We start from the raw sequence: 22,938 nt of genomic DNA on the forward strand, positions 1-22,938 counted from the left end.
TCCAATCACCTTAGGAGAATTTTTGCAAAAGTCCTGCCCTTCCTAAACACTTTCCAAGGGGGCTTTCCCAGATGGATGTGAAATATATCCATGCAATGATTATATGAAACAGTCTATCTGGTGTGTCAGGTTAATGCATGTCTATAGCACTGTGGATACCTTTTTCAGGGGAGCAGTTACTCCTCTCCACTGCCATGCATTACAACAGGCAACGCAGATAGTTGCAGTAAGCCATGTGCTAGGTTTTAACCTAGACATGTTTAACATTTGCTGTACCACTGATGTTAGGTTTTTTAACCTCTATTTAACATAGCAAAAAAAATTGTGATTAACAAAAACTTTTTCCAAGTGTGTCTGAGCCAAGACAAGCAACGACACATTTTTTTAAAATTCCCAATAAACAGTGAGCATCCATACATGTAGGCATGATTGGAGTTACATGAATACATCGGAAAATATCATATAATACATCAGCTAATATTTGTTGAGCTAGAGATAATATTAATATTTCCTACAAAGTAAGCAACAGGCAAAACCTTTTTGATTTGTTCTTTTTTGTACATTTAAATCTTTTTTTTTGATCAACCCATAGCAGTGTTGATCTTGTCGACTAAGACTATGACTAAAAAGGTTCGTCAACAGCCTCTTTTTCCATGACAAAAACTAGACTAAGACTAACAAAAATAGATCTCTGACTAAAACGGACAAAAACTAAGTTTAGTTTTTGTCAAGATGACTAAAACTGGACTGAAATGTAATTTAGTGTACATTGGACATTCAAAATCTGTGATATTTTTCCACTGTGGATAAATCTGTCAAAATGCAACGCATCTGTATCTATTCTGCCTCTCAGCTGTAGAAAGTAGGGACCCCAGGATTGGCAGGGTGCATAGAACACACTATTTGGTACTAAATGTAGGCAAGAAAATAAATGCTTGGACTAAAAGTAAAGACTAAAATGTGAGGACTTTTTATGGACTAAAACTAGACTGAAATGTTTTGAGTTTTCATTGACTAAAACTAGACTAAAACTAAAAAGGATAGTAATGACTAAAATGTGACTAAAACTGAAATGAATTTTGTTTAAAGACTAAAACTAAGACTAAAATTGAAAATAGCTGCCAAAATTAACACTGACCCATAGGAATAACTGATCATGACCAACAACAACGATATCGAGCCTTATGTGATTGTGTAGTCTTTTGCACAGAAATGTTATTGAATAACTTTATTAAAACCAATATCACAATCTTTAACAGTATTTAAACACAGATTAATACCTGGTGAGTTCATTCTGAAATTAAGAGTTGATATCTGGAGAAAACAAGGATGAAGGAGATCATTTGCATATTGATAAGAATGTATTCAAATGGGTTACAGTGTATTTTTCTCATTATGAGCTACAAAATCAAATTAGTCTCAATTGTTTTAATGCCCTTTCCTACACTGAAAATTAATTAAATCAGTGCAGGCCCTGCTAACTTCCAGAATTGCTATCAGGTAACTCCAGTAATTTGTAATCACAATTAGGCAAATCTCTGGCCAGCCATCAGAGGTGCTGCATGCTAATGTTTTTTTTATCTCTCCACCTCCTCTTAGTATGCAGGGATACACCTTCATGCCAAGACAATGTCAAAATGGGAGAATGATAAATTTTTACCACTCTGAATGTGCAAGGACACAGTGGCGGGCACACAAAGCATCCTGCAGACACTTTACCCCTCCTCCTAATACTCTGTGGGAGTAGACTACAGAGAAATGTAGGGAATAAATGTAGGGTTGAATTGATTTGATCACATTTAAACATGAAATCACAAAGACCTGTCTTCAAAAACAGTGATGTCAGACCTTCCTAACCAGTGAATAAACACCATGCCTGAGTAACCTAAAGTAAATACAACCTAAAGCATTAATTTAATAGAAAAATGCTGCATCTGCACGACTAGTTTATATTCAAGGACGCTTTTGCTGAGTTAGCACGCTATTTTTCACTGCTGTTCTGCTCACAATGAAAAACAAATGTGCACCTGGGAGCTGCCCAGTACAACCAGAACTTAAACTGGAGGAAAATAACAGGAAATAGTGATCACTTTTGACTGCAAACAGTAGGAAAGCTGGGAGAGAAAGTCATCCAACTAAGAAGACATCCCCCCATCCATCAAAGCATCCATCAAAGCATCCATCCAAGCATCCATCCATCCATCCCTCCATCCATCCATCCATCCATCCATCCATCCATCCATCCATCCATCCATCCATCCATCCAAGCATCCATCCATCCATCCATCCATCCATCCATCCATCCATCCATCCATCCATCCCTCCATCCATCCATCCATCCATCCATCCATCCACCCATCCATCCATCCATCCATCCATCCATCCATCCATCCATCCATCCATCCATCCACCCATCCATCCATCCACCTTTCTTGCTTCCATGGAACACCCCAAAAGAGACTTTGACGAAGAGATATGAAATTCGGTGTGCAGATTTGTCTTAGGGAGTCTCCTGGAACTCCAACAGGGTCCATATTTAACCAAAAACTGTCAACCTCATATTAACCAGCAATGAATTATGGGGTAACAACACCTTAGCACTGATATTAAATGATTTTGAGACTGAAAAAACGTCAAAGTAAAGGCTCAAAATTTGATATAAAAAATCAACCTTATTAGCTCAAAAGGTCAAAACATAGCATTTAAAATCAAAATAATGTTTTTTAAAAGGCAAATATATAAAATAGAAAGTTGAAATCATGATTTTTGACAGTCAAAATGTGAGATAAAATTTAAAATCATGAGTTTTAAAGGTCAAAATATAAGATTCAATTTCAAATCATCAGTTTGAAACATCAAAGCATAAGAAAAAAATTGTTTTGAGTTTTCAAGGTCAAAATATTACTTAAAATTAAAAATTGAGGATCTATAAGGTCAAATTATGATATAAACGTCAAAGAAAGCAGCTAAAACATGAAAAATAACAAAATCATGACTCTTCAAGGTCATTATATAATTTAATAATTTAAATTGAGGATCATAAAGGTAAAAAATTATATAAAAAGTCAAAATTGTGAATTGAAAAGGTCAGAATCAAAACCATAACTTTGTGTCATAGCTGTGGGATGCAAAATTAAGAATATGAAATAAAAATAGAAGTGTAATTTCCCACATTCCTGACTTTTTATAGAAATATTTTAACGTTTTAATTTTTTTAATTTTTATGACTTAACAGCGATATTTGACCTCAAAGACCTCAAACCAGTGGGCCAGTTATAAGAGAAATATTATATGATCTGGTGGGCTGGGTATAACCGTACCATGGGCCGGATTTGGCCCCCTTGAGTTTTACACCCCTGTACTTGTTACATTTCTAATCTTAAAACTTCATGTTATTTGTCCTGCTTTTATGCTATTGGCGGCTAGTAAGCAAACACTGGTCTTTCTTTTGTTGTGCTCTGGGTTGTACTTCAGGGTCAGGGTTGAATTCCTGGACTGAAAAACTTGATAAAGATAACTTTAAAATGATGAAATCCATGGTGAACATTTGAAAATCAGTACTTTCTGATCTAAAGGGAGTAAACCAGCTCTAATTCCCTTCACTAAACACAAATCTGTCATTTAACACATTTGCACAGCTCCTTTGATAGTTTAGATTGTCTTCATTCAGTGTGTTGTTGCTTCTTAAAGGCCTTATGAGTGCTACAGACATGAACTGCATGAGTTTAGTTTCACTTACAGGGCCTCTTTAGCTCCATTTGGCACTACAATGCTGTATTGATTCAAAATGCATATGCTGCAATGAATATGAAATCTTAATTGGACTGGCTAAATTATAATTTAAATGTTTAATCGTGTATTTCAATCCAATTTCATGTATTTTGGCAGCCATTTTGTGCTCTGATACTGCAGTGAGCTGATATAAGGCATATGCTCTACATGCTTCATGAGGTACTCATGCAGTCGAGGGGCAAATAAGACATCACACCAAGCACACCAACTGGGACGAGAAACTGCAGCACTGAGATGATCAGATGTGCTTTAATACACAGAAAGTGCCTTAGTGAGCATCACATCTCTCTGTTTTTATTGTGGCACAGCCTAAGACAAACCCATGAGCAGACTAACAAGAAGAGCACACAGTGTCCCAGTTTACAGTGTTGATGCTCCACTTTGTTATTAAGGCTGACTCTGACTTTTATTTCTGTATCTCATGCCTTGATTTCTCTCTCCTACAGACAACCCAGGCCTTTTCAGTCACGTCCCCGTTACCGTCCAGGTGCTGGACATGAACGACAATCCTCCAGAAATAGCCACAGATGAGGAAGTCATCGTGTGCGAGAGCTCAAGGCCGGGTCAGGTGAGAGACGAGTAGTCTCCTAGAAAAATGTGGCGCAGCTATCTCTGCTCTCCATCTTTTTCTCTGTCCTCTCTCATTCTAATCTTTCATCACCGCAAACACATGAAGAGAGGGGAAAGCTGTGCATTAGCTTTAGTTATGTGTCTTGAACTATTGTTTCCCTCAGCACTTTCGTGTTGCTTACAGAGAGCTGAGCAGCGAGAGCGTAGTGAGGCATTGGCGAGAGCTGCTTAATCACCCCTCATTCAAAAACGAGTAACTTAGCAGGAAAGCATGACAGCTCCGAATCGAAGCTCATTCCAATTTGCTCTCAGTAGACTTCGATTCATTCAAATTAAGAACGTTTTTGAGATATAGAGCAATCAGCAGCACGGAAATGGCTGAAAGGATGGTGGAGTAACGAATTAGAAGACACAACTAAATACATTTTTTAAATAGTTTCAAGAGAGAAAAGTTGGAATTAAAGTTTGCATTAAATCAGGATTACAGTTGCTTTACAGCCTCAGGGTTCTTGGCTCAGGGGGATTAAGTGTGGGGAGTAATGATGTGTTGAATAAGAGCGCTATACATCACCATTCAGAGGAGAGCACATGATAGAATGAGCTGTGCATTATTATTTTACAACCTGTATGCATTTTAATTGTTTCAGCATAAGTAAGCTTAATCTGATTGGTTTCTGAGTGTTTATCAAAAGTGAAAGTTAGCCTTCCAAAGGCATTTCCTGTCTACATAAAGTAAAAATATATCTGTAAATTAAGATAATGGAGAAGCTCTATGAATGATTTTAATTGAGCCCTCTTTACAACTGATTGGTTGGCAGCCTTGGGCCCAAATACAGAAAATTCATCACTCAAAAGAGCTACCATGTCCTTGGTTCTGGTGTAACCTTGGTTCAAGGGCTCTATCTGAAGGGTATTCGCTCAACAGGATTACATTTGGGTGTTCAAAATGAAGCTACCACTAAATATTGGTCACATGTATTACCTGTTAGCTCACTTAGAATTTTCCTGCAGCAACACATCTAAAAAAATGGGGACGGGGGAAGTGAGGAGACCAGTTGATGGAGTCTTGGGATGTTGCCCCATTCTTGCCTGATGTAGGGTCTTTACTGGATTATACGTTTTGCACCAAAGGTTTTCTATTGGTGAAGGGTTCCTGAGTCCACGCAGTGATTCCCTGTAGAGCAGGGGTGTCAAACTCAATCACAGCAGGGGCCGGATTCCGCATTTAGGTCTAACATGAGGGCCGAACAGGGTCAACACAACCTTAAACTGTCAAACTTATTTCACCAGTAATAAAATATGACAAAAACAGCACTGATGATAAATCATTTGGAAATTCAAATAAGTAAAAATGATAAGTTTAAAGGCTCAAATCTGAGATAAAGATTCCAATTTATAAGTTTAAATGATCAGAACACAATATTATAAATTGAAAATAAGGTTTTTAAAGAGCAAATATACGAGGGGAAAGTTGTAATCAGAAGTTTGAAAGGTCAAAATATGAGATGAAATTTGAAATCGTGATTTTAAAAGTCAATTATGTCTTAAAATTTTAAATTGTGAGTCAAAATGTGGGATTTAAAATCCAAAATTAGGAGTTGAAAATGCCAAAATATGAGCCAGAATTCAGAATGATGACTTAAAAAGTTAAGAATATGATTTAAATTCAAAAATTGGAGTGTAAAAGGTCAAAATATGATCTAAAAAGTAAAAATTATGAATTTAAAATGTCAATATATGAGTACAAATTGAAATTGTGTGTTTAAAAGTCAAACTATGGGTTTAAAAAGCCAAAGTAAGGAGTTAAAAAGATCAAAATATGCCAGAAAATGTAAAATTGGGAATTTAAAAAATAAAAATGTGACATATAAAGTCCAATTTATGACTTGAAAAGGTCAAAGAATGAAATGAATAGTCAAAATCAGAAGTTTGAGTCATAATCTTGAGATGCAAAATTGAAAATATGAAATAAAACACAAATTATTTTTCCCCCACATTCTTGACTTTTGATCTAATTTTTCTTACTCTTTACTTTTTTTTTTTTTTAGATTTTTATGGCTTTAAAAGGATATTTTAAATAATCAGCCTGAGTTTACATTTTCATACTGGAGGAAATCTGCAGACCTCATACTGGTGGGACAGTTATAATTAAAATATGATATGATCTTGCGGGCCGGATATAATTGTTCCCTGGGCCGGATTTGGCCCCCGGGCCTTAAGTTTGACACCTGTGCTGTAGAGAATCACGCCCCCTTTTAATGCACTATTGTCTGAGGGCCCAGAGACCATGAGAATCCAATATTGACCGTCTTGTTCCAGAGATTTCTCCAGATTCTCTGAATCTTTTGCTGATTTTACACTGTAGACCAGTGGTTCTCAGCTGGTGGGGCCCAAAAGTGGGTCACGGATGTGTGCCTGTTAAAAAATATGTGGCTACACATTGAAGGATATGTCTCCATCAACTTTTTCCGTTATATCTTTTGGTCCATTTGAAGTCAAACTGCCACATTTTCAATTAATATATAAGATATATAATATTATAAGATTATTCACATGCTGTTTGGTCTGTTTAGGTGCAGCTTAGTTAAATTACACTAACATAGCTGGTGTCTGATTGATACTGCTTAAAGTCACGTCTGTCTGCTCTCAGTGGTAGACTCATTGCTCATTTTTAATAGTTCCCTGTAGCTTCTTCTTTTTCTAAATTTCTAGCAAGTCTTTGTTTTGTCCAAAAAAGACTATTTTCCACCTTGTAACACGGTTTCCTGTGGTCTGAATGATATGGCAAGCTTTGGTCAAAATCCAGTGGGGATCAAGAGCCAGATGACCTCTTGACCCTGAAAAAAAATCAGGTCTAAACAGCCTCCACAAAAATTTGTCTTGATGGCAATGAGGTACTTCTCAACCTGAGATGTGGCTGTGGGTGGGATCTATGGGTGGTGAGACCAGGTAAGGGGCAAACAGTACTATAATGACTCAATGTGATATCACAGTGGGCACAGAATCTACACTGACCACCAGATTATTTATTGTGAGACAAAGGAGCACAATGAACAAGGACCTGGGTTGTCTTATTTAGCATTTTGTGGGCTTGTAGATACTCCAGATGTCCAGGTAAGCACACTAATGATCATGTGCAATATATCAGCACACTTGCACTTTAGCACTACAGCACTTTACCATCTGCCTTATGCACTTTAACTGCAATGGTCACTTAAATCCTGGTCTGTCTTAAGCAAAGGTCATGCAGCATCCTACTGTAATCGTTATATTTGGGTTTTTGTATTTTATTGTGCTGTCTATGTTGTCTGATTTTATGTAGATTTTTAATTTACTCTCTGTTGTTTACACCATCAACCTGCCAGGGACTACAGATGGAAATTAGCCTATGGCTACAATCTAGCACATTCACATGTCACTGTTCATTCATATGCATTGTCACTTGTAATAATTAATTAAATAAATAAATGAACAAAAAAACAAGCAAATGCATTTTAAAAATTAAAAATTAGTAAAATAAATGAAATACTGTATGTCTGTAAAAATACTTAAAAAGTTTATTAGCAAGTATTTTGCAAAACAGGAAATTCTCTGCTAAGAAACAAATGAATAACAGGAAACAATCTGACTATTATATATTAAAATATTTGAGCTCCTGTGCATAACGAGGGTCCCGTATTAAGAAGGAAAAAAGTGATAAAAATAACAGAAGAGATGATCAGATTCAAATGTAAGGTCCTGCAAATCGGCAATATACTATACAGTGGTTTTCAAAGTGTGAGGTGGGCCTCCCCTAGGGGCGCCACAGAACCATAAACCAGAAAAAAGGTGATTTGCTTTGCTAACTTCTGCTGTGCGTGGATCAAAATGGATGGACTTATAATTACTATAGGCACTATGCTATAAAGTCAGCTTTTCCAGTTAGGATTTTCCTGCATTGGTCCCAATAATGCTCAAGTCACAGTGTTTAATTTGCAGAGATGTACAAGCTAATGACAGCATAAGGCTGTGTAAACCTTGGGGGTCATCTTAAGACTGAGCAAAAAGTCTAGTGACCAAAACCAGGAGAATTTTAACAGGAAGTGAAATGAATTTCAGTCACTGATCAGTGCACCTGCACTGATCAAAAGCGAGGACGGTCTGCTTTTATGCAATCCTGCATCAACTGTACAAATGAAAATGTATAGTCCCAACTAAATAAGAGGGAAAGGTGGATGTTTCAGGACATTTGCAGACCAACATATCAAAAATATATTAATGTTTAAAATGTTTAAAGATTAGACATAAATGTTTGAAGTTGTGGTTGTTTTTTTTTTTTTTCAGTCTTTATCTATATGTGGGTGGGGTCCACCGAATGAAAAATTTCTTCTTAGAGGAGGCTTACTCTCCAACACTTTGAAAACCCCTGCTATAGTAGAAATAGTACCCTCACTTACAACCTGAAAAATTGTGACATAAAAGCATTAAAAACTATGCTTATCTTGAAAAAATATATGTTAACTGTAACTAGATGACTTATAGAAAGCAACTTAACAGGATCTTTAAAAAAGTGTAACTCAGAATCACAGAACTTCAGTGAGTCATTTTGTACATGCACTTCTTCATATTTCTTAATGTCTAATGGAGTTCAACAGTGTCTTTGATGGAATAAACACTTTAAAACTTTCTCCAAACTGTAAGCCATGGTTTTAGACCACACTAGCATAGCACTGAAGCACTGTAAAGACTTTTTCAAAGACTTTTTCAGTCATTTAACCATTTCTAATTAATACTAGGTATTTTAGCCCGGTGATTTGTGACCTATTTTAGTCAGAATTACAGCTTGGCAGGATGTTGCCACTGTATTGCCCCATGTATACTGATGCAACAAAAACAAAACTGAAGTTGAGTCAGGGATGATGTAAACTGTCAATTTGAGGAGCAGCCTGCACTGATTTGTTGCAGGGGTGTAAATGGTTGTATGTTAAAGCCTTTTAGACATCAATGTCAGTAATATCTTTGGTCTAATTTTTGGATCTGAAGAGTGTGTTATGAAATAGATCCAGCGCATTTTTCCTGAAAGGTACGGTTCTGTGTTTTTGTACCACTGGTAGCCAGAAGAAATCAAGCTCACAACCTCTTAGACAAGAGCAGAGTCACATCAAGCTGTCGTTAAAACCAAAAATGACACTATGGAGAAAAACGTTACACCCACTCAGAAATTATCCAAGTGGTGATGTTTCCTCAGGCAGGCATTTTCAAACTAACAGCCAATTATATATCTTCCTCTGGTTTTCAAAACATGCCATTATCCTGATTTTTAAGGAGTAATCAAGTGGCAGTTAGCTGGTATTTCACATTGATGGCAAAACAAAATTATTACAATTAGAACTTTGGAACCATTAACACAGGAAGACGTGCTCTCCTCAGCCCAAACGCTCCCACCAGTGCTGTCCCGTCAACCACGACAGCCACATTAGTGAAGTCAAGCACACGGAGAGTAGACCCTAATTCAGCACAGTTAAAGACAGAGGCTTGTGCAAGCATACCAGGTACACAAAGACATCCACAAATCTCACATTGAAGATAAGAAGTACCTGTGGTGACAGGGGCTTTCAGGTCGTTTTTCTCTACTATCCGACTTTCTGTCCCCGCTCTCACAGTGTCTTTTACCAATTAAGGGTAACAAGACGACAAAAGTGGCAGCGAGGTTGCCCTCAGAGCACCTCTGTCATTGTTAGATGCCAGCTTTCCCCTTTCGGCACAAGCCTAATGCTTTGAAATCCTCCCGGTTTGCAAGCAGCCTCTTTTTTCAGGCAGCATGAAGGTAAGGGAGAGAAAAATGTTACAAGACCAGTTTAACGTAGGTCAAAATAACTGTGGGCCCTTTCCAATTATGATCAACACAACATTAGAAATTCACCAGGAACCAAATCATCTCTGTGAGGCCGACAGTCGACCCTTTGTCTCCTTCATTACTGTTAGGAGGTTAGACAAAATCTCTCCAACTGAAATCCACTGATTTATGCACTTAATCATTTACCTCATCATACCTCATCTGTGCAGCGATGCATAACCAAAGCAAACCCCCGAGCAAATCACTCCCTTTTTGGTCATTCTTTGCAATCCCACAAAAAGTTCCTTTGGTCTGTCTCCAGTATGCACCAGAAGTGCCACTAGTGATAGTAAATGGACCCTCCATAGATGCCATTTTATAATATAAACCCATGCAAATGGAATCACGTTAGTTTTAACCCCACTGGTTAACATTCACCTTCGAGGCCTGGCTCCATTCAGATATGGAGTAGACTGAAAAAACAATGTGGGTTAACTTCCTAATATTCTCACGCAAGGTCGAAGGAAGAAAAGAAACCATGGAATAATACTAGTGCAAACAGCAAATCAACCTTAGAATGGCAAAATAATCTGTTGTTTAGATATTACTCTTAAGTTCCTCGTTATCCCGTTGTCTCCTTATTAACTCCCAGGATCTTGTAATGTCTCATCCCCATTTTCTCAGTGCTGCACTCCAGTGTGCACTGATTTAAGCCGGGTGTACAATGTGCGATTTCAAGCCGACCATACGACAGTCTTGGCAGAGTGTTATCTCATACTGTGAGACTGAATCGCTTTCGACACACGACCATCACGCACGAGTTGTGTGCTCACACTGTACGATCCGACAATCATGCACAACCACATTGCTCACACTGTGCGAGTGCGAGTCAAGTCGGGACGAACTTATGATCAGGTGTCCATGCATTTTGTTGTATTTTTATTACACTTTTTATATGCTTGGTTTTCCATCTGTTTGGATGGATCTGTTCCATGGTGATTGGTGCAGTAGCAGTCGGAACTGAAAATAGACCTGCAGCGTATCTCCATCAAAAGCAGTATGGTGCTTCTGAGACATGCTGGAGAAGGACCAGAGCGCAGGCAGTGGATCTGCAAAGTTTGCATACAAAGGGAGCAATTTGCTCCACAAGCCATTTCATGGGCAGATCGCAGCACAAGCAGTGTTTGTGGAAATTTGGAGGGAAAATGGCATCCTAACTGCACAAGACATGAGCGAGCATCAGCAACAAAATCAGCGTGACTGCACTGATTCCTATTGTAGGATCATGACTGCATGCCAGCAACTCAGTAACTTTTTAGTACCGGCACAATGTTTGCCCCTGCAATGCCAATTTCACTAATTCCTTTAGTGGATGCCAATGTTTGCTGCCTGGTCTTTCTACCATTGTAGGTTAAGGTAGGATTGTATGAAAAGCAATCTAAGGTACGCTACAATCATGGATGAAAGTTTTGGCACCCCTGGAATGTTTTCAGAAAATACACCATTTTCCCAGAAATTGTTGCAATTACAAATGTTTTTGGTATATACGTTTATTTCATTTATGTTCATTGGAACAACACAAAAAAGCAGAAGAAAAGAGCCAAAATTGAGAGTGGTAAAAATGGGCAAAAATAGGAAACAAGTAGTATTAAGTGGCAAAGGATAGCTAAAAGGGGTGAAACATGGTGAGAAGGGGCAAGAATGGGTTAAAAGTGGAAAAAAAATGGGTAAAAAGTTGCAAAAAGAAGTGCAAAAAAAGAGGAAACAAGTGGTTTTTAATGGCAAAAGGTAGCTTAAATAGGTGAAAGTGGCCAAAAAAATGTGAAAATGGGCAAAAATGGGATAAAAGTGGCAAAAAGAAGTGGCTAAAATGGGCAAAAACTAGGAAAAAAGTGGTATTTAATGACAAAAGGTAGCTTAAATGTTTGAAAATTGGGAGTAAAATTGGTGAAAAGGGGCAAAAATTGGATAAAAGTGGCAAAAAATGGGTAAAAAGTTGCAAAAACAGTGTCAAAATGGCAAAAAAAAAATAGTAGGAAAAAATGGTATTTAATGGCAAAAGGTAAGTGAAAAGTGGCAAAAAATGGTGAAATAAAGGGCAAAAATGTTTCCCTTTTTTATGGTTTTCTGGGGAATTATTTTTAAAATTAAGACATAAAAGAGCCACAAATAAAAACAGAAGAGCCACATGTTGAGTACCACTGCCCTAACCATACATTTTTAACTATAATGAAGTAACAAAATTAAGGTCTCGGTTAGTCTTACCAGAAGTATTTGTGGATCTCTGGACCAATCAGAGAGCCAACGAAGGGTCAATTAAAGGGACAAGTGATTACTAATGGTGCTTTTGCTAATCACATGTAGCATGTGTTGTCTTCGGAGACTCATTTACCCCATGTCTTCTGAACAACAGGTGATCCAGACTGTCACAGCAGTGGATAAGGATGACTTTGCCAACGGACAACGCTTCTCCTTCGCCCTGCCCAGCCAGCTCCCTGTTAATCCCAACTTCACCCTTAAAGACAATGAAGGTAATTACAGCGATCGATATGTTTGTTTGCATTTCTTATGAGTTTTCCGCTCTGCCTTGAGGGACTGCTCTGCAATCTCATTGCTCACTTTCAAAGATCCAATAAGCCGCAGTGATTTCCTAATACCTCGGAGGGTGGGTAGAAATATGCGCCGTGTCAACTGGATAGACATCTCTGCGTCTAAATTCTTCTGAGTCCGGGCTTCATGAAACATAAGAGTCATAGTGGTTTGAGGTATTTGCCTGTTGTGTTGTCTTATGGATTACCTGCTCTGTCGCTCTCTCTTTTCCATCCTTCCTGTGTGCATTATTTTGTGCCAGCACGGCGCCAACATTGGGTGTTGCCAAGGCAACCATTCCAGTCTCAGGTGAATACCTAGCCCTAGGTTTGGTCTGCAATCACAGGGCTTTTAAAAGCTCTCAGCCAGAAGATCTCACAGTTGCCCGCTGAGAGGAGGAGTTCACAGCACTCCAGATGAATCTGTGAGCCGGATAGAGAGGAGAGGCAGGAAAACAGAGAGGAAAGGAGCACCAGAGAGATCAAAAAAATCAATGTGATAATAGAAGATAAGTCTGTTTAGCCCTTGGTCCAGTTGCTTCCCACCACAAGTCTTCCTTTTGCTGTCTTCAACTACATTGAGATGCAGAGGCAAGTCTGGCTGCCTTCATGTAAGTGGCACTTGGAGACATCCCTCACCCCTTTTCTGCCCACCTCATCTCCTATGAGGCAGATGAATCAAACAAAAGCAGAGATCGACTGAAGCTCCTTTTAGAGGCAGATATCTCCTCAAGGAGAGTTATCATTTTTGAAAAGTGCAAATGCGATATAACTAGTTCACTCTGCAGCAATTGTCTTCACCCTTATATAGTATGTTGATCCAGCATGCAGAAGTCCTGAGGAAATGATGCCACAGTAAGAAAATAAATCCCCATGGGTTAATAAACTTGTGCAGATTACTTTATGCTGCATTCATGAGTTTTCAGACGGACTAGACAGCAGCCAAGATTTCATTTTATTCATACAAGGATCAATATTTCAACTTCCTGCAGCTCCTTTCTGCCAAATGTAACCAGTCCTCTCACTGTTGGAGACAGCAGAACGTGCTGAACACAAAATTAAAAATTCAGTAATCCTGTTCATTTTTTCCTCTGCTGTCCAGAAAGGGCTGTCCGTCTGTCGTCTAGACTCCTGCTACTCTGAGCCAAAACTCTGCTGCTTATGATGTACTGAGCAGACACTTTGAGTTTATAACTGTGGCTCCTGTTGTCTGATGTTTTAAAGCTATGGCATGTCATTTTTAGCTCCAAAATGGCCAAATGAAGTAAAAAATGACCAAATCCATATTTACAATTTAGCACTTGCATTACGTCAGATATTTCCAAGACTTTAAAGCCATAAAACAGTATGTTTTATATTGGTAGTAGGATGAGTCTCCTCCTGTCTTGTTTGCCATGACATATAGTCCTTTCTATTGTTGCCATGCAAATTCTGGGTATTACATCAACCCCTGCTACATAGAAAATACCACCACTTTATTGTTGTATCTCATTCATGTGTTTGCTGCTTACTTGTGACTGTTAAGAATTTCCTTTGTGCAGTGAATGTGTCTCAAGTAATTGTAGTAACAATCAGTTGTTTCTGGAAGGTTCAGTCACTGGATGATGAGTATTCCTGGCTACCATTACACCCTGAAGACGAAAGAACACCCCAGACAATTCAGAGAAAAAAGGTTATTGAAAAATGTAAGTCAGGGGAAACCCGACACACTAGATGGATTTGTTTCACACATCCATCTGGTAAACCCTTAATACTAAGCGTTTGGGAAAGGGCAGAGGCTTTGAAAAACTTGGAGTGTGATTGGCTAAACGTTCTTGCTGTCAAGAACCGAGGTGCACGTGCACAGCTACCGAGGAATAACACAAACCATGGAGGCTGCCTGGTGATGTGAGAATATGCAAATTACATGAGTGAATTTACTCCCGTCACAAAGTTTGGGTCATACTGAAGATTTTTCTCATTTACAGTATGCCTTTATCTCTATCCACTTTCAAGCTACAATGTTTTGAAATCTTGATATCAAAATTGAATATTTTCTTGAAGAAACTGTGGCGCCCAAAGGGTTAATGGGCTTTATCTTTGATATCTCTATATTCCTTTTTTTTAATCATGTGAAAATATGATTGGCCATTGGCTATGTTAGATAGTATGAGCATAATCAGTACCTAAGGTGGCATGCATGGAGCAGGGGTCTGTTGAAATTTGCAGTGTTGTTACAACATGGCTGTAAAGAAGGTCCTTATCGTGGTATGGTGGGCTGTGAGAGCTAGCATGGAGATGGGTAAATCTTGAACGCTTATGAAATCACTTTATCAAAACCTAGAGGTGCTGGAGGTGTCATGGGACTTACTAGACAAAACACCTTCAACTCTGGAGAAGTCCTTGCCTTTGCTGTCCATCAGTCTACATAGATGAAGTGGAGGGCCCAACGAGAGCCATCCGGTAGGGTAGGTGTAGTTGTAGCCTGGAGCTTGCATGTACAGTATGGCACCTTTGTCTGTTGAGTGTAAGAGTGTTGTGGAAACTAGAGGTCGTGTGGTATGCTATCTAACTTATCAGTAGTATAGGGGTATAGTTGAGATCAGGGGTCTTTTCACTGTGTGCCTATTCTTTGATTAAAGCTGCAGTAAGTGATTTATTTTTAGTGTTGTATGCCCACAAAAACAACAACCCGTCAGGGTCTTATTGAAGCCATCTAAAAGAATAACACACTTCTGCAATGCCTCCTCGTGCTGCAATCTCACTTGAGGAAAACCAGCAAAGGAAGATGCTCCAGCCTATGGGGAGGCTAGTACTCGCAGCCAATCATGGCTCAGGACGGAGGGAGCGTTCCTATTGGCCGCTGTAGTAGGTGAGCTTGCGCCTCAGCTCAGTGAGAAGTCGATACAATGGTGGAGTTACCAGCTGTGTTCAGTCCTATGTAAAATTTGTTCATTCTGAGATGACGTGTTTTCTTGTCTGTGATTCGGCAATTGATTCCAGTGGAAAAGCGGAGCAAAATCACTCCACGAGAGCTTTGCCACCATCAGTATTTGATTCAGCGGATGTGCACATTCGTGAGGAGGTATGTGAAGAGGGGTGGAGCTACGGAGCCCAAGCACAGCAAAGAACAGGAAGGAAAAGGGGAGTAGAGTTGATTCTACATGATTCTCATTGCATTAAATGCTACATACTTGAGCTTTAAGAGTCATGTCTACTTCAAATGCACAATCAAATTAGTAAACAAGTGCAAATAATAGCAAATGATGACAGGTGGAATCCACAACAGCAACTACAGTTTCAAACTTTTGTGCCAACGCCTCCACATTTCTCCAACTGGTGTTCAATCTGTAGGGAAAGTGTCACATTTCTCCTATTTAAGGCCTGTTATTCTGGCTTCTCCTTTTGACTGTGATATGATATTTGTTGTGAAAAGCACACTTTTTATATATATCCTTATCTTGTCACTCTATTGTAGTGGTATATTGCACGGAAGGTGTACTTCCACTATCATGTCTTGCTGATTCACCATATGTTGTGTTAGAGAATCACAGTGTGGAGCTAATAGAAGCTAATGGTGAAAAATAACTTGTAAACCAATAACAAGCTGCCCAAATGATGCCGTTTCCCTTTCTACTGTTGCTCATTCCTCTTCTTTCTGTGTAGTGAGGCATCTACCAGATGTTGTGAGTCATATATAATAGTCATATATAATAGTTATGAGCAGTTAAAAGCATTTCTTTCTGCAAAAACTGTGGGTTGGAAATGCACAGTGGGGCCAGCTTTGTAGAGTGGCAGTTTAGAATTTGACTGAAAAAGATCCTGGCAGCTTTTCTTGGTCGGGGTGATAGCTCTTCATAGGGTCTCTGAGGACACATTGGGTGTCAGATGAGGGTCTAGAGTAAGAGCAATTCAAAACCCTCCATGGATTAGTGTCTTTGGAGAGGTCTGCTTGGGAAACCAGGTCACCTACGTGGAGCAAAGTGAGTATGTGACTGTTGGGTTAGGCAGGGACACTGTTGAGAGTGCAAATTAAACTCTTAAATACAAAATCTTCCATCCATATTCCTGCCTTTTTAAAATACATCCTACAGTAGCAAAGTGATTCTCCTTAAAAGAAGCAGTTAGATTTATTACAACTGAGCCGTCTGCAGCAAAATATTCCCCAACCATTCAGGAAGGAAAGCTCTCCCTCTTAAAGGATTGATAGCAGTGTTTCTTTAGCTCATGCTGTTTGAGTAATGGTGCCTTTCAGTTTGCTTTTTTTTTTCACTCGTGCTGCACGCCATCCCACAGGATCCTGTTTTTCTCGCACTATATCTGTGATCTAATCCCACGCGAGCTGGGCCGATTATGTGTCATGACATGGAAGTAAAAATTTATTCATGTTTTAATCATTCGGCAGAGATTTTAAAGAAACAGAATGTGGAGAATGGGATTCAAACTCCAACTCTGTAAGGGACCCTTGTATTTCCTCGCTCAGCTTCCTCTCTTTTAACAAGAAAGCTGTTCAAAATCGTGTTCTGATTTAGAGCAACAAACCGAATGGTTAGTTGACCATGTGAAAGCGAAGCAGCCACCAAGCAAAGCCTCCAACATGTTTTTTTCTCTACCACAAAGTAACGCTACTAGAGCAACTAAATGCCTTCATCAAGGGCACCCTTAAGCCGGCTTTTACAAGGATGTTGGCTCATGTTTAAACCACTGGAAACCCAAACACATTATAGTCTTCTTTGTTATTTAGGCCCTATATCAGATAAGACAGGGATCTGAAATGCACAGACTTCATTTAGAATCTTATAGGTCATTTCCACCAAGCAGTCGGGCTCAGTTCAGTGCAGAACTGCACATTTTTTTGCATTTCCATAGAGCAAAAGTTGGGAAGGGTCCCAAAAACCCGACCCGTACCATCCAACTTCTCAGCACCCTTCCTTAGGGGTACCAATCTTACCTATCCATCCCAAAAAGGTGGAGATATACACACAACAATAGGGGGTTGTACTGATGTCGCATCAGCGTGAAACACAGCTGCTCAGCTGCTCGGCTCCGGGCTGCAAAACACGGAAGTCTGCTCTGTGAGGAGCGGCAAAAATGGGAGAAAAATATTCTAATATCTGCTTAAATCAGGGATATTTGGACTCAACAGAGATCCAAACTGGTTCCTAGTCTGTGGATATTGGTATCTTGTCACAAGTCAAGTTTCCTGATGTTTATCTGGACCTGATTTTAAGAACACAAAGCAGAGCCCGAAGGCTCACGTCAGCCTAGACTATCTGTGATGGATGTGACACTAAACTGATGCTGAAGTTTTGTGAATACGAGGCCTTAGAACAGTTTATTCTATGTGTTGTAACTAGTTATTCATCTACTTCTTACTTTAGGTAACCTGTGAAAACATCGCTCTGTGGTTGTTGGACATGTTTGTAAAACTTCGGGCTGCAGCTGATTTTAAGATTAGATCAGCGCACCAAGGATTTCTGACTTAATCTAGTTTGATTTTAATACCAGCTAAACTTTTACCTTATTTTTCATGTGGTTAATTCCCACAGTGGGCTGCACAGCGGCGCAGGGGTTCTTGCTGCTGCCTCACAGCAAGAAGGTCGCTGGTTTGCTTTCCGGTCAGGGCCTTTCAGTGCAGAGTTCGCATGTTCTCCTCGTACACACGTGGGTTCTCTTCGGGTACTCCGGCTTCCCCACCACCAAAAACATGCTCATTAGGTTAAATGGAGACTCTTAATTGCCCAAAGGTGTGAATGTGAGCATGCCTGGTTGTCTGTCCCTGCAATTGACTGGCGACAAGTCCAGGGTGTACCCCGCCTCTTGCCCAATAACAGCTGGGATAGGCTCCAGCCCCCCCGCAACCCCAAACAGGATAAGCAGTGAAGAGGATGGATGGATGGATGGAATTCTCATAGTACAGCTCTAAACTTTCATATTTTGTCTTATAAACTGTTCTGGACTAAATATATTCACATATTAACATACAGTTACAACGCAAAACAACTCTGTATACGTATTTCATCAACTGAGGAGCTGTTCTGACAGCGGTTATCATGATTAAAATGTTATTTTTAAAAAAGCACTTTCAGCTGAAATAAAGCTGTTTAATGCTTATTCCTTACTGATTTCTGTCACTCATCCTTTCTATAACTCTGTGGCTGGACCAGCAGACTTGTGCTTCATGGGACTTCACATTCATCGCCTTTACAGCCCGCCCACCAAATGAGGGCAGGAGTGTCTGTGGAAATTCAAACTGTTTTGGGGTATAGCGTACCAAGCCGTACTGAATCAAACTGGACCCCTGGATGGAAACATTGGCTTTAAATACCACTGCACATGCGTTCTAACTTCTAACCATGATATGAATCTCAAAGTGTTTACTCACCATTCAGCTACCAATGGAGATGACTAAGTCTTTTATTGATCCATATGGCAGGACTTCTGCTTCCTTCCTCTGATTCTGACTCCGACAACTCAAACATACTGTTTAGCTCAGCTACATGATGACGGTCATCTGCTTGACTCCAAACACTGCACAAACACAAATACAGCCATTTGTATTTGGCTAATTTCTGGTCAGAAATATCTCTAAACATCCCTGTATGGCCACTTAACCCGACAAATCCAAAAGTGCAGCAAAACGGCCCTCTTGAATGACCCTGTGGTAGATAACAATAATCAAGTGCTCTTTAAATTGCCTTTTTTGTGCCTTTTATGTTGACAAAGTAGTGTCTTTTGTGCCTTCTTAGTAGTCATTTCTTAGTGTGTACTTTTTTAGTGCTCTGAGAAGACAAAATTTGACATACTTCTGTCTTTGGTGCCCTCTAGGTGGATACAATTTGGCAATTTGCTCTTTTTGGGGACCTATAAGTATGCAAAATTTGACAAAATACAGTTTTTGGTTCACCACAAGTGCACAATATTTGACAACATTCTGTGTTTTGTGCCCTCTATGTAGACAAGATTTGATAAAATGCTGTTTTTGTTGCTCTGCAAGTAGACAAATTTGATGGTGTGTGCTTCCTTGGTGCCTTCCAAGTGGACATAAAGGAGCACCACTTCGCTTCATTCGAGATACGCTGCAGGTCTATTTTCAGAATTTCACATAAAGCCACAGATCCTTCAAGCAAATTAACCTTTTAACTTTCTAATGTACACACGCAATGGTGGAAGCAATAATATCATGGACTTTTACCGGAAAGGATGATAAATTAACCCCAAAAGGTAAAATAGTAAGCTGCTGACATACTATTCCTGCGTGAACTTGCACTTCTCCCGTGATCTCTGCCCCCTGATCAGGGCTGCGGACTGTGGCACATCGCTCCAGACTCGCTTCCAGTGGGCGAGGTCGCTCTCCTTCGTTTGGAGCAAACAGGCGGTGCTTCAGTGCGCTGTGCAGTCGCCCTATGTGGAAAATGCGGGTTAGAGAAGCAAATTTGGCAATGTGTGCTTTTTGGTGCCCCCTAGGGGCAAAATTTGACAAACTCCCCTCTGAGTGGATAAAAATGGCAATGTGTACCTTTTGATATCCTCTACCTAGACAAAAACTTGACAAAGTGCCCTTTAACCCTTTACCTACTGAGTCTAACAATGGCGATTTGGTCATATTTTGTTATTATGGCTGTAAAATAGTCAGGAAATGCCCTAAGTCTATGAGCTTTGGTCCCTTTTCCCAGGAGTATTTGAACTTGACTTTTCAACATCTGGTTAATGATTATTGCACATTATATGGAATTGTCAGCAGTTTAAAAGAAGAAAAACACAAAAACTGTTTTGTTTTTCATGGCTTTTATGACAAGAAATTTTGTTACTGCTCATGAGGATTTGATTTGGCATTTGAAATGTGAACCTATACATGTTTAGAACAATCATCAGTCATTTTTGAGTCTAGGACTCTGGGTGTGCAAAACACAGTGCAAAAGATAACTATATACATAGGCGACAATTAGTGCAAATAAAGGTGGAAAAATGAATTCTCAAATAACATATTGTTACTGCACATGACAGACACACACAAATGCCACTATCTAATGCTTTTTTGGATAGATTTTAGACGCTATGATTTTTTGAAAACAAAACACCACTCTTGCTCGCTCTCCTTCATTCTCTTCCTTCACTCTCCTTTCTCACTCGTCTTCTGTCATAGCTGCTGTTTTCGTGGTGCTGTTCGACATCACCGTAATATATATACCACACATCATATATTGCCGGAAAGCACAGATTTTCAGCTTTCTGTCAGCATTTACATTTTTTAGATTGAGCAAACTTTTGAGTTACATACCCACAATTTTCAGCTTTCCAATGCCATTAGAATTTTTCTGCTCAGACAAACTTTGACAGAGTTACAGTAATAATAATCTGGACATATAAAACACAGCACTGGCGTCGGCTCAGTAGGTAAAGGGTTAAGCAGATGAAAATCAAGAAAGTACCCCCTTTGGTGCCCTCTGAGTAAACAAAATGATCATGTGCCTTTAAGGTCGCCCTCTAAGTAGACAAACGTGACACATTTTTAAATGGTTAATAATTACTCATCTATTTTATTATGGAGTTTTGGCATGTCATAATAGTCATTAAAAGTTTGATCTTACCAGGATTTTTAACTATTTTCCTTTAAATGCATGACATATTTTGTGCAGGTGCACCACTATACACACACACGTGCTCTTATGATTATTTTTGCTCAAACATCCTGAGTCTGCCAGAGCTGAGTGCCTGCTGATCTGTAATCAATCAGTAAAACTCAGGCTACAATTGTTCTAACAGGGACACTACATGCTGAAAATCACAGTCCCTGTTGTGACGGCCGTGTACAGCTTTTACATTTCTCTGCAGCAACTATAGATAGAGTTTGCCTTATCAGTACTCCTGCTCTATTCTGCTGCCTAAATTGCTCACTTTCATCCCTATATAATATATAATAGAAATCTACAGCCACTGAGGTAGGTACATATTAAATCTTTTATTTCGCTCACTTCTTTTCACTTGTCTGCAGTTTGAAAACACGAAAACTTATCTGAACTTTAAGCCGCTGCACTCTTGACTTCATGCAGCTCCTGCCATCTCCAGTCACTTGCTGCCTTCATTTGCACTCGCACATAAAAGAAGTGTCAGAGTTGTATCGCGTCCTACCGCTGCCGTGTATTAGAACCTATTTACTGTGGGGGAGAGAAAGCGAGACACAATGCACCATACTGTTGACTCCTGTGTCTGATAATTAAAGTAAGCTCTTCACACTCCAAGCGACTTCTTTCATTGCTGTTGTAGCAGACCAACAGTTGGTAGCCGCTCCATGCCAGAGCCTAATACACCCTCTGTTGTTGTGCAGCTGACGAAAATCCCTCTCAGTCACTCAGACGGCTAACTCTCTCATGACCTCCTTTTCTCCTCGGCTCACAAAAGCTACTCATGAACTTGGATTTCTGTGCAAAGTTTTTGCATTACAAAAAGAAGGATTTAGTTAAAGACACTCTGATATATTTAACAACTGCTTTTTTTATATCAATGATATCTGTAAGTGATTCCTCATCTTCTCTCATTTCAGGTAATTTAACAATCATGACTTTTAAAAGAACCAATTATGCCATTTCGGGAGGCCCTTTTTTTGTACTTGCAACCATATCAGATTGTTAAAAGCTATTATCTCAGTACAAGTGGTGCTTTTCTCGCAGCTCCAGCTCTGTTTAACAAAGCAAAGCAGCACAGCGTCGATTTGTAGCTTAACAGAAAACACACAGGCAGTCTCAGACTCGTATCAAGGCCTCATCCTTAGTTTGGCATAGGGATCTTCGTTTGCATCTGCAGATGCATTCATGCAGATGTGCTGAAGAGCTGAATGTGCTACAATAAATGCAGGTCAAACCTCCCACAGAGTATTAGGAAGCCATTAAAGCAGAGGAACAAGGGGAGGCTTCTACTCTGCAGCACAGGGAAAGCACTTTGCGACAAACCTGCTCTGTTAAAAGCTCTTTAAAAACATTCAACTTGACTGTGCTCACTTTAGAATGAATGGAAATTGAATGCCTCTTTGATCTCCTGATCTGTCACATTGTGATGACATTTGCTTCTAAAAAGGCAATTAAACGGGGGCTATGATCTCTAAATAACCCACATACTTAAATAGATCAATTGATTTCTGCAGGCGTCTTCTTCCAGTGTGCATACAGAAGACCTTATAATATTACAGTTAATCAG

The 22,938-nt window shown here is 39.4% G+C and overlaps 1 protein-coding gene across 2 annotated transcripts in view; it reads left to right on the top strand.

The window, feature by feature from the left end:
* LOC121527507 (cadherin-18) overlaps positions 1-22,938 on the top strand; it is a 435,713-nt gene that overhangs the window by 371,587 nt on the left and 41,188 nt on the right. For both annotated transcript variants that reach the window (XM_041814503.1, XM_041814504.1), the window contains exons 13-14: positions 4,239-4,360; positions 12,591-12,708. In XM_041814503.1, coding sequence (XP_041670437.1) covers positions 4,239-4,360; positions 12,591-12,708 — 240 coding nt within the window. The remainder of the gene's footprint in view (positions 1-4,238; positions 4,361-12,590; positions 12,709-22,938) is intronic.

This window comes from Cheilinus undulatus, linkage group 19 (genome assembly GCF_018320785.1).
Source record: "Cheilinus undulatus linkage group 19, ASM1832078v1, whole genome shotgun sequence".
Lineage (NCBI taxonomy): Eukaryota > Metazoa > Chordata > Actinopteri > Labriformes > Labridae > Cheilinus > Cheilinus undulatus.